Below are 12952 nucleotides of genomic sequence, written 5' to 3' on the forward strand. Positions count from 1 at the left end.
AACCGGAAATATACATTTATCTTCTTTTTAATGTGTGGCCTGGAACCACTTCTGTAGAGGATGTGGATGGATGAAAAATGAAAAATGTCGTTATAATTTTAAAACTGAATGACTAATAATTGATTTATTCTTGTCTGCTTTTAGAGTCGATCCTCAGCAAACTTTACAAGATTCCAGGTTTGTTCCTTCACATTGTTTCGCACGTAAACTGGGGTTAAAGGATTCGATCGTAATTTGCATTTCTGTCCCAACAGAACTGGAGGGGAAAGATGTAGAAGATCTCTTCACAGCCGTACTCAGCCCCAGCACAAGCCATCCACCTCCTCCACCACAGGTGCCTCACCAGGGTCCCGGGCCTCTCCCCGCCACAGCCGGCCCTAGTATCCCTCACCCCAACGCAGGTACGGCAACACTCCATCTTCTTTTACCGTTGTTTTGCTAGTTTCACTGAAGTCTAATGACTTTTCTGCTGCTTCCTAGGGAATCCCATGTTTCCAAGAATGCCAATGATCAACGGGATGATGGGTCCGAACCATCGCTTTCCCACTAATCCAGGTGCTGGACCTTGCCTCCAAGACAATTTCTCCCCCCTCAACCGTATGCCTTTTTCTGACAATCCAAGGTAACCTGCCACTTCCCCGCCATACTCGTTTGCAATTTAACATCGTCCTGACGACTTGTCGCCCTCTCGGTCCCAAAACAGAAAGTTTAATCAGATGCCTCGAGAAGCAGTCGGTCCGTGGCCCTCGCCCCTCCACGGCGGCCCCGGGCCCGCGACCCCCGGATCCTTGCCCGAGGGAGAAACTGAAGCCATGTCAAATGCCCAAAGGAGCACGCTCAAGTGGGAGAAGGAGGAGACACTTGGGGAGCTCGCCACTGTAGCGCCGGTCCTTTACACAAATGTCAATTTCCCCAACCTCAAAGAAGAATACCCAGGTGGGTATTTAGAACCTTACATGTGTCAAACGTTAAGATTATGATCCCTTGTGTGACTTAGTTTGACACTACCTGAGCTCAGAACTCAGACTTACACGTTTCTGTTTTGGTTTGAATCCTAATCATTTCCTTTTTTCCCCCAATAGACTGGTCGACCAGAGTTAAGCAAATAGCAAAACTCTGGCGGAAAGCGAGTTCTCAAGACAGGGCCCCATATGTGGTAAGTTTTTAAAATGCAGTGGATTTGTTATTAACCCAGATTTAAAGTTTATTTCTTCTTATTTTACATATTTTAAATGTGTAGCTTTCAATATCTTTTATTTGTTCTGATTAAATTTGATTAATAAAAGTTCCAATGTTGTTATTTTAAGTGGGATGCATCTCTGGCATGAATCTTTATTATTATTAAGACCAGTTCTTTCATTGAACAGATTAATTTATCTTTACCACCCCTTAATGGACAACATTTAAGACATTTAAAACAATTGTATTTAAAACATTTTAATGTTAATGTAAATTTAATTTAAGAAATAACAGGACATTTCACATCCAAAATGTAAATAATAAAGAATGGAATAATTTTAAATATGCAGCACATAGACAGTATATATATACATTTATGCTCAAGAATTGAGACATAATGGATGCATTTATTTAAATGTATAAGTCATAGTAGTCAAGAAAATGTGATTAGATTTTTTTAAATGTACAACTTTCCTTTAAATTAATATACAAACCTTAATGATTTGGTCTCATGACTACAGCTAGTATGCACTGTGATTGACGAGCTATCAAGATTATAATTCCGTTTATATCTTTTCCTGTCCTTTACATTAGAGTTAAGACAATAAAAATGATGCATTACAAGGTGTTAAAGATGGCTGATAAATCGAATCAAATTGAATTTGCCTGCTTGAGACCTAGTCTCGTGCAAGGTTTTTAATGATGTCATCCGCCCCCTGTAATGCCGCTTAAAGAAACCATGTCATTGTATTGGTAAGATATTGTAAGCGCGATGGAGTACAAGTGTAGGACGGGCCTCAATCTTTATTTTTTGTATAAGAAATGCTTCGGGAGAAGAAGTTCATGCTAACTGACCCTGTGATCGTCTTTGTTCCTCAGCAAAAGGCAAGAGATAACCGAGCAGCCCTGCGCATCAACAAAGTCCAGATGTCAAATGAGACTGTGAAGAGGCAACATCCACAGCAACAGCTTCCTGAGGTGTTTGATCCCAACATACAACTAGACACAGAACTGCTGTTTAAAGACCCTTTGAAACCAAAAGAGTCAGAGCATGAACAAGAGTGGAAGTTTAGACAGGTAAGAGTGTATGCAATGAAGTCAGGGAATGCAGCGGCAGGTCAGCATTATGTTAAGACAGATCAGAGGGTGTTAGAGTAGAGCGATGTCCTCCACATTAACCCCGATGACATGGGTGGTTAGTAGGTCTAATTTATTTTTGGCATGAGACTGATATTCCGTGCTGTTATTACTCATGTCTGACGCCTCCTTTTCTCTGTGCTTCCCCGCAGCAAATGAGGCAGAAAAGCAAGCAGCAAGCCAAAATCGAAGCCACACAGAAACTGGAGCAAGTGAAAAACGAGCAACTGCAGCAGCAGCAGCAGCAGCAGGGCAACGGCCAGGGGGACGGCGAGGGCAGCAACAGCGGCACCCAGAGTCCGAGCTCCCAGCAGAGCAATGGCAGCAACTCTCCGATGCAGCAGCTCAACTCCAAGGACGGCTTCGCGCGTCCGCCGGAGGACGTCTTCCTGAGGCCGCCTCCGCCGCCGCCGTCGGGGCCGTCCTCCCAGCCGCAGTCGCCGCAGGTGTTTTCTCCCGGTTCCTCCGGCTCCCGGCCCTCCTCTCCGTGGGACCCGTACGCCAAGATGGTCGGGACGCCGAGACCGCCGACCCTCGGGCCGAACGCCTGCCGGAGGATGTCCGTGGAAGCCGGGAAATCGCCCACCATGATGGAGCAGGACCGAGGACGCCCGTCCCCCGCGCACGAGACCTTCGGCTCCCCGACGTCGATGAGCAGCGACCCATATGCAAAACCTCCCGACACGCCCAGGCCGTCCGGGGAGATTGACCCATTTCTGAAACCCATGGGTCCACCTAGGAGCAATCAGGCACCTCAGGGAAGACCTCCGATGGGTTCCCCCGGCAGAGATCCGTATTCCAGGCCGATGATTAGGAACGAGGCCTATCAGCGAATGGCTCAGAACCGGATGATCCTTTCAGACCCTTACTCAAGGCCTTTGCTCACACCGATCCCTGGGAGTAATGAGTCTGGATCTGTGTCTCTGTTCAAAACACCGATGCCCCCTCAGGATCCATTAGGCCGGCCTGGACAGCATGTCGCGGACAGGTTTTCCCAGCAGAATGACCCATACTTTCAGCCCCCACATACGCCGAGACCTCAAGGAAATGAGAACTTCACCAGTCCTCCCAGGATGGGCCAGCACCACCCGCAGGCTCACCAGTTTAACCAGATGACTCCGATGTCCAGAAACCCGTACGCACATGCTCCCTCCACTCCAAGGCCAGACCACTTCACCTACGACCCCTTCGCACAGCCGTCTGGGATGAACAAACCAGACCCGTTCCTGCAGCCCGTAGTCAACCCGAGATCCATGAATATCAATGAACCGCGCCCGTTTTTCGACACCTACGCCAGACCTCCGGGGACCCCGCGTCCGCACGACAACTACGGCCAATCGTCGCACACCTCCAGTCCCTCTTCTGATCCGTATTCACAAGCTCCTGCCACCCCTCGTCCAGGCGGACTGAACCAGTTTGCCCATCAGAGGATGTCTCCGTCCCACTCTGTAGACCCTTACGCTCAGCCGCCAGGGACTCCGCGCCCCTCCATGGCAGAAAGGTTTTCCAAATCTCCAGGCAGCCAACGAGGCCAGATGGAGCCCTTCACCTCCACCCCTGGGCCACCAAGACCCTTGATGAGTGACCCTTACAGCCAGCCTCCCGGTACTCCCAGGCCCTTTTCCGAAGGACACAACCGACAAGGATTAAGACCAGGACATCAGGATCCCTTTTCTTCTCCTCAAGCAAGGCTTCAAGATTCCTACGCTCACCCGAACTCGCAAACCCCGAAACACCCGGGCGTCCCAGAAGACGGATTCACTCGCTCGCCGTCGAGGCGACCGAGTCAGACTCCTGTCCACGACCCGTTCGAACAAAGCTCGCTCAACCCTCAGGCTGAGAAGATGGACTTGAAAGATCAGATGGGAAACAACGGCATCGTCCCTCAAGATGCAAACAACTCTCTCCTTCCAGTTGTGACCTCGGAACCTCAGGGCTGCGCCGTCACTGACGAGGAAAGACTGCGACAGGTGGGGAGACATAATAATATTTTAGTTCTTTATGGCTTATAGAAGTGTACGTGTGGAAGATATGTCTTTTGCATTAACCCTGGTAATGAAAACTTTTTTTAATTCAGCTTTCATTAAGTTTTTAGAAAAACGTTTTAAAGTAAATGTTTTATTTATATACGTTAAGTTTATAATTACTATAATTACTACTATTAACTATTAGAAATAGTTTGTTTACAATTTAATGCACATGGAAAAAATGGATGACATGATTGTTTTTGTGAAATTTTATCACTTGACAAACGATACATTGTCCCTCTTATATATTATTTTATTTGAATTATGATAGTCATCTGATTTTAAGATAATTATTAGAATTGTGTACATTCATAAAAAAGAGAGGGGAAAAAGATTCTCAAATATTTAGTGTTTATATCTTAAATCTTAATAGTGTCTCAGACTTGGTCACACAAGGCCAAAATATTTTAGGATTCTGAGCCGAGCGAAATGTATTTTCTTTATTTTTCTTTATTTGAGATTCATTTTAATTATCTCTGTGTTTGTCCTCCGTCGCCAAACAAATTATTTTTCTCCAACATCAGATTTGTGTAGACATCCATTATCTCTCTCCCCTATCCTGAGCGTTTAGTTGTGCTCACGATGGGTTTAGAAAAAAGTGAATAATAATTTTCTTGGCACAAACATTGTAGGATTTTTAAATAGTTTTTTTTCTGTTTTGCTTCGCAGCGACAACGAATCCGAGAGCTGATCCTGAAGCAGCAACAGCAGCGAAGACAAGAGCGCTGCCCACAGGACATGGTCGGCAACATCGTCGCCGGAACACCGAGACCGTGGCCACAGGACGATTCTGCCCAGCAGGGGGAAGCGTTTAACCGGCCACCGCCACCTTACCCTGGACAAGGACCCGTGCGAGGGCCGATGAGGTTCCCCGGGCCTTTCCCTGGCGAGCACTGTGGCCCCTTCCCCAACGACGGACAGATGCCCAGAGGACCACTATCTGCAGATCCCAATATGAGGCATCAAGGACCGAGGTTTGTCGTAATATTCTGTCAGGTTTCATGGTGTGCTAAAAGTAGGGGTGTGTATTTTTTAAGAATCTGGCGATACGATGCATATCACGATACATGGGCAACGATAAGATATATTATGATACTGTAGTAACAAGAATATATTTGTACTTTTGTCGAGTACTTGACTCTGGTGTTGCAGAATTTACAGACCACATGACTCTTGACGAAGTTGTAACTGATTTCATTTGTTTTGAAACTAAAATATGTCCCAAAATCAGCTTTAAAAGCTGCTGGACAGTATCCTCTCATCCTCAGTCATCACAAGTATCTCGCTGGATTTCATTGTTCCTTCAACGTATTGTTTTGAAACCAATATTTTATGCTGAGTTGACTGTATCCTCTCATCCTCAGTCATCGCCAGGATCTCGCAGGATTTAAAAAAAAATGTTTTATGATGGGAATATTATATGATTTGATGGCAAAAAAAAATCCATACGTTGCTGTTGAATAGAAAAAAAGAAAAGAAAACGCAATATTTAGGTGTAATATATAATAATTTCCCTTGCTAAACAAAATGTATGTTTTTTTTATCTCTTGTTTTAGGTTTGCTTTTCCACCCGGAGCTATGGGTCAACATCCAGGCCAACATCTGGGGCAGCATCCGATGCAGGACATTCCGCCTCAGATGCGCCGCTCCATGTCCGCGGAGATGGTCAAGTCGATGGGAGGCAACCCGGTCGGGCTGCCGCAGCACTTTCCACCGCGAGGTCTGCCCGTGCAGCAGCACAACATCATGGGTCAACCCTTCATCGAGCTGCGGCACCGCGCCGCGGAGAACCGGCCACGCATGGCGGCGCCACCCGGTGCCATGCAAGGGTGCGGCATGGACATGCAAGGTCAAAGGCTGCCCGGCTTCCTAGTGGATTCAAGATTTCCATTCAATCAAGGTCCTAGGATGCCCGACCCGATGGGCGGTCATAGCAGTCAAGGGCATCTGTCGTCCAGCATGGACAATCTCCATCAACAATCCCAAATGGGAGGAGGCGGACAAGTCCGGGCTCTGCTCATCCGGTCCTTGAGTCAGCCGGCCTCGAACGAATCTCAAGACATGGTGTCCTCCATGATGCTGACGGGACCCCCCGGTGGGCACTCCAGCTCCATCTCTGAAGTCACCGGCCAGACCGCAGAGGAGAAACTGGACGCGGAGGCGGTCAAGGATCTCGAAGATGTGGAGGTCAAAGACTTGGAAGATACCGACTTGGAAAATCTTAATTTAGACCCCGATGACGGCAAAGACCTGGACCTGGAGACGAACGACCTCCACCTCGACGACTTCCTCACGTCCGGGAAATTCGACATCATCGCCTACACGGACCCGGACCTGGACGATCTGAAGAAGGACTTGTTCAACGACGAGCTGGATCTCAGCGATCCCATCGACGACAGCGCGGAAACCGCCGACATCAGCAAAAACTTGAGTGAGACCGAAAGCTCATCCAGTCCCAGAGCGGCGAAGGTCGAAGACACCGGTGAGGAGATTCCAGTCGTTATAAAACAGGAAGCTCCCGGAAGTCAGGAGGCGCAGTCCTCCGCACCTGAGCAGGAAGCCACGGAGTCGAAAGACTCCAAGAAAACATCGGAAGTCGGCGAGCGTCAGACTGAAGGAGAAGCTTCCACCTCAGACCAGCAGGGGCTGCTCTCCGAAACCTCTCCTGTCCTTTCCAGTTTACTGATCGATCCCCAACCTGAGGAGCAGTCGTTAAATCAGATCGCGGAGACGGTCAATCAAGGCGGTAACCTCGTGGCCCAACAGAACCAAGTCGCAGACGCCCAGCATACGCCCGGACTCGCCATGAATCCATCGCTATCCAACGCAACAGCTGCCGACGCAGACGCCCTCTCTGGCTTCAGCGCAGACGAGCAGTCCGATCTCGCCTCAGGACTGGACCAGGCCGGGTTGAGCCAGGCGCTGACCAGTCAATTGGGTCCGAACGCTGCTCGTCCTCTTCTCCTGGAGGAGCAGCCGCTGTTACTGCAAGACCTGCTGGACCAAGAGAGGCAGGAGCAGCAGCAACAGAGACAGATGCAGGCGATGATCCGACAGCGCTCCACGGACTCCTTCTTCCCCAACATCGGTAATTTGAACAAAAACTAAACTATTCCTTGCTCTGTATGTCCAAGATATTATTGCTAATTTCTTCATTTATTTCCAAAGATTTCGACGCCATCACTGATCCGATAATGAAAGCCAAGATGGTGGCTCTGAAGGGCATCAACAAAGTCATGGTTCAGAACAACATGGGAATGAACCCAATGGTGATGAACAGGTACATGTTTTTACTACTATTATTATTATTATTATTATGTTCAATATTTATTGGGGTTTGAAATATAAAAATAACACTTTTTTTTTCTTTTCCAGATTTCCTCCTGGTCCTGTGACGCCCGTTCCTGAAGCCACGCCGGTTCCTCCTCAAGTTGTCGGACATGTAATTTAACTTTTTAAAAACCGACATATACAGTGAGATTATCTAACACCACTTTTTGTCGTCAGGATGGAAAGCTGACGCAAGTGACAAGACCGACTCCTCCCAACTTCGGACCCGGGTTTGTCAGTAAGTACACCCGCTAATATAAACTAACATCTATTCCAGAAGCTTCTGCTGTGATGATAATTTTGCCTCCACCATCTTATTTTCAGACAACGCTCAGAGAGCGCAGTATGAAGAGTGGCTTCAAGAGACTCAGCAACTACTTCAAATGCAACAGAAGTTCCTGGAAGAAAAGATCGGTGCTCACAGGAAGTCTAAAAAAGCTCTGTCTGCCAAGCAAAGAACAGCGAAGAAGGCAGGGAGAGAGTTCCCGGAGGAGGATGCTGAGCAGCTCAAACATGTCACTGAGCAGCAGGGTGTAGTGCAGAAACAACTGGAGCAGGTAAACCCTCGCCTGTCAAACCTCTCCACATTTCTTGCTCGTAAACCAATCTTTGAGTTAGGAAACTGATTTCAGACGTATCATATTGGCTATTTACTATATAATCTAAGCTAAGCTTCAATAAAAAATATTCTTTTTAAATTTAATTTTCAAGAAAAAACTTCTAGTTGAATAAAATCCACACAATAATCATTATTTATGTTTAAACCTGGGATCCCCAAACACTGCAAAAGCAGCAGGTGTGCCGTGGGAAATTGTAGATGTATGGTTAACTGAGAGCAGCTTAAAATTAAATAAAAAATATACATATATAATTGTTCAGATAAACATTCAATAAATGCATCTTTTTTGAAAGTGTAAAACTAAAATACACTTGGCACAAGCACACCAGGTGTGTGTATTGGCAAAAATCTGGCGATACGATACATGCATCATTATACGAGTACAACTCTATAATATATTGTGATACTGTAGGATATATGTGTAGTATTGTCGAGTACTTGACTCTGGTGTTGTAGAATCTACAGACCGCATGACACTTGACGAAGTCGTAACTGCTTTCATTTGTGTTGAAACTAAAATATGTCCAAACATCAGCTTTAAATACTGCTGGAGTCACTGTATCCTCTCGTCCTCAGTCTGATCAAAAGCTTGTGGATATTTGCGTGTTAATTAGCAAATAAAACATTTAAATGATTCTATTTACACATTTACACACTTCATTTAAATATAAACTATACAAACACGGTCAACAACATTCACTGTATTCCTGCCTGAACTGAATTTCTTAGTCACCACAGTTAGTACTGCAGAAATTAGTCATAAGCTGTTGAACTAGTCTTAAGTTTTTGCGCGTTAATGCAACTTTCTAGTATATGATGTTGAAGTAAGAAATACCTTTTATTGAGCAGGCAATGCAGGTACTCAAGGTATTGATTGTGACTTGATACAAGTCATAATGTAATTTACCATTGTCTACCGATTATATAACTTTGATTGGGGAAACTTTCAAAGGGTCTTAAATAATTTTAAAAAAGAGTCATGGAAGTAGTTTCATATCTAAGAATTTTATTTTTTATTTCAGATCCGCAAGCAGCAGAAGGAACACGCTGAACTGATCGAGGAGTACAGAGTCAAACAGCAACAAAACAACTTGACGCCCATCATGCCCAGTCTTCACCCAGTGCCGGGTCCCGCCGCGATGGTTCCGGTTGGGCCCCCCATGGCCCAGCCTCCGATGAACCCCATGATGCAGGTGCCTCTTCACCCCGGTCAGCCGACGGCGCCGCCGCCGCGCGGGCCCAACCCGCCGCCCGGCTGGCACCACGGCGCGCCGATGCCGATGATCGCGCCGGGAATGCCGGCGATCATGCCGCCTCAGGTGCCGGTGGGAAACCCCGTGCCCGTGCCTCATCCTCTGCCCATCGGCAACATGCCGCAGCACGCGCCGATGCCGGTGGAGGCGCAAGTCCCCGCGGTGCCACCGGGGGGCGCGAAACCCGTGCCGTCGGGCGGCGTCAAGTTCGACGACAACAACCCGTTCAGCGAAGGCTTCCAGGAGCGCGAGCGCAGAGAGAGACTCCGGGAGCAGCAGGAGAGGCAGCGAGTGCAGCTCATGCAGGAGGTTCAGCGCCAGAGAGCTCTGAAGCAGCGCATGGAGATGGAGCAGCAGGGAATGCTGGAGGTCGACGGGAACATCCCGCCGCTCAACCAGATGCCGTACTTCAACTCGGAGCTGCCGCAGGACTTCATGCAGCCGCAGAGGCCTCCCATGCAGCAGCAGCAGCAAATGGGGCCGATGTTCCCCCAGCAGCAAGGCATGGTCCCGCCGGCGGGGACTTTCATGCAAGCCGATCGGAGAGCCATGATGGGGAACGGCATGGTCCCCCCGGATATGGGGTCGGGCATGGGTCCTGACAATCTCCGGCTGCAGGCCCCCAACTTCCCTCAGGGTCACCCCAGACCGCGGCAGTTCAGCGGACAGAACATGATGCCGCAAATGCCGGGGGAAGGGCCGCCTTTCGACACCTCGACGCCTCTTCCTTCCAACTTCCCCGGTTCGGGTCAATCCCTAATCCAGCTTTACTCCAACATCATCCCGGACGAGAAAGGGAAAAAGAAGAGGAACCGCAAAAAGAAAAAGGACGACGATGCCGATTCCATCAAGACCCCGTCCACGCCGCATTCGGACCTGACGGCGCCGCTCACGCCCTGTGTGTCGGACACCTCCTCCACCCCCACCAGGAACGCACATCTGTTCGGAGACCAGGACCTGTCCAGGTCCCCGTTAATGGGAGGGTCGACCCCGGGTCACTCCGAGCTGGAAAGGCAACTGTCGGGTTGTGCGTCGTCCCTGACATCGGACGCCGCGAAGGCTCAAGAGCACGAGAGGATCCTGAACAACATCAAACTGGAACAGACGGACGAGTGTCACGGACCGGGAGAGGAGAGCATCGGCTCCGGGATGAGTCTGGTGAAGGTGGAGGCCGGCAAAGGGGGCGTGTCGCCCTTCCCGGCGGGCCAGAGTCCAAACAAGGGCGAAGCCAGCAACGAGCTGCTGAAGCATCTCCTGAAGAACAAGAGTACGCCCCCGCCCGGGTTCTCGCAGCAGAGGTCCGAGGAGAGCCTGCGCTCCGAGGAGGAGGAGATGCTGGACTGCAAGTCTTTACTCAGGCAGAGCTCCGTGGACAGCAACGGGGTGAGTTGAAGTGTCAGAGTGTGGAAGCATGTCAGGGGCATCAGAATATTGAGTTAAATGTTGAAACTTGTTTTAATCAAAAGGTTGTTTTTTAGAGCATTTATTTGAAAAATGTATATATTTTAAGGTTGAATTTGTTTTATTGAATAATTTAATTAAAGAAACTCCACTATTTTCAAAATAAAGGTTGTTTTTTTTACACATGGAACATTTATTTTGGAACTGTTTGAGTGAGAATATCAGACTCTTAAGTTCAATATTTTTTAATTCGTAGCGTTTTAAATTCAGTACAATAATGTTGCACCACAAATAAAAAAAATGTATTTAGCAAATGTATTTTGAATTGTTGAAATTAGAATGTCAAAACCATTTTTTTTTTTAAAAAGAAAAGAAAATTGTTCTTTCAATAAACACATTATTGAAGTAAATTATTCCATTAAAAATCAAATTAAACTTTTAATATAAAACTATTTATTTAAATTATTCAATTAAAAATCTAATTAAAACTTTAATTAAAAAAATATTTATTTCAATTATTCAATAAAAACAAATTAAAACTTTCAATATAAAATGATTGAATTTAATTATTTCCCCAAAAGCCATTAAATGTTTAAAAACCTTTGAATTTTCAATCAGATTTTAAGGTTGATTTGTTTTATTGAATAATTTAATTAAAGAAAGTCCAATATTTTCAAAATAAAGGTTGTTTTTTCGGAACTGTTTGAGTTAGAATATCAAACTCTTAAATTCAATATTTTTTAATTCGTAGCGTTTTAAATTCAGTACAATAATGTTGCACCACAAATAAAAAAAATGTATTTAGCAAATGTATTTTGAATTGTTGAAATTAGAATGTCAAAACAATTTATTTTTTTAAAATAAAATAAAATTGTTCTTTCAATAAACACAATATTGAAGTAAATTATTCCATTAAAAATCAAATTAAACTTTTAATATAAAACTATTTAAATTATTCAATTAAAAATCTTATTAAAACTTTAATTAAAAAAATATTTATTTCAATTATTCAATAAAAACAAATTAAAACTTTCAATATAAAATTATTGAATTTAATTATTTCCCCAAAAACCATTAAATGTTTAAAAACCTTTGAATTTTCAATCAGATTTTTCAAGATTTGATATGATGTACTTTCATATTAAAGCTGATTCATTCGTCTGCCTCTGCAGGCGTACTCGGACTGCAACATGGACTTCCCTGGACCTCTGATCTCGGAACAGGATAAGAAAAAGGCGAGAAACAAAAGAGTTCCAAAAGGTGACAAACCTCCGTCGCGCTACAAGAAAAGGAAGAAGGAAGGAGACGAGAAGCAGCTCATGCATTCTGGAGCCGACACCGTGATGACCCAGATCAAACAGGTGAGACGGACTCGATGGTTTTTTTAAGCAAAGTCAAAGTCTGTAACTAAACGCTAAATTATATATTGTTTTGTTTCCCACAGCAGCTCTCGTTGTTGCCCCTCATGGAGCCTCTGATTGGAATCAACTTCGCCCACTTTGCTCCGTATGGCAGCGGCCAGGTGAACGGAGAGAACCTCCTTTCCGGGACCTTTGGCAGCGCCTCGCTGGACGGCGTCTCCGACTATTACTCCCATCTGGCATACAAGGTAAACACTGTAGGATTGAAGACCTTGCACCATGCACTGGGAAAATGGTTAAAACTAAATGATGACAACAAATGATTCTTCTATAAATGGAGTATGTGATCTTTTTATTTATGTATTTTTTAAAGCAGAGTAACTTGAGCAATCCACCGACACCTCCGGCTTCTCTGCCTCCAACTCCTCCACCTGTGAACAGGCAGAAAATGATCAACGGCTTCGCGACAACAGAAGAGCTGGCGAGTAAAGCTGCAGCCATGGGTAGGTTTTCAAACTTCCTGTCACTTTTCAAGTGCGATTCTTATGTTGTATATTTTTTTTAGTTGTGTAAGCTTGATCTATGTTATTTATCTCTCTTTGTCCTTCTTCAAACATTCCCATTAAATTCTTGTGACATGATTTT

General features: G+C 45.8%; 1 protein-coding gene across 1 annotated transcript in view; it reads left to right on the forward strand.

Annotated features, from left to right (window-relative positions):
- kmt2cb (lysine (K)-specific methyltransferase 2Cb) overlaps window positions 1-12952 on the forward strand; it is a 68175-nt gene that overhangs the window by 45159 nt on the left and 10064 nt on the right. The window contains exons 30-46 of the mRNA XM_087811457.1: window positions 145-177; window positions 255-401; window positions 481-622; window positions 704-936; window positions 1083-1156; window positions 2059-2256; window positions 2469-4286; window positions 5013-5317; window positions 5900-7431; window positions 7512-7623; window positions 7719-7785; window positions 7851-7911; window positions 7998-8230; window positions 9315-10928; window positions 12119-12307; window positions 12391-12555; window positions 12681-12810. Coding sequence (XP_087667583.1) covers window positions 145-177; window positions 255-401; window positions 481-622; window positions 704-936; window positions 1083-1156; window positions 2059-2256; window positions 2469-4286; window positions 5013-5317; window positions 5900-7431; window positions 7512-7623; window positions 7719-7785; window positions 7851-7911; window positions 7998-8230; window positions 9315-10928; window positions 12119-12307; window positions 12391-12555; window positions 12681-12810 — 7053 coding nt within the window. The remainder of the gene's footprint in view (window positions 1-144; window positions 178-254; window positions 402-480; window positions 623-703; window positions 937-1082; window positions 1157-2058; window positions 2257-2468; window positions 4287-5012; window positions 5318-5899; window positions 7432-7511; window positions 7624-7718; window positions 7786-7850; window positions 7912-7997; window positions 8231-9314; window positions 10929-12118; window positions 12308-12390; window positions 12556-12680; window positions 12811-12952) is intronic.

Source organism: Callionymus lyra, chromosome 16 (assembly GCF_982586985.1).
Source record: "Callionymus lyra chromosome 16, fCalLyr1.hap1.1, whole genome shotgun sequence".
NCBI classification, from domain to species: domain Eukaryota; kingdom Metazoa; phylum Chordata; class Actinopteri; order Syngnathiformes; family Callionymidae; genus Callionymus; species Callionymus lyra.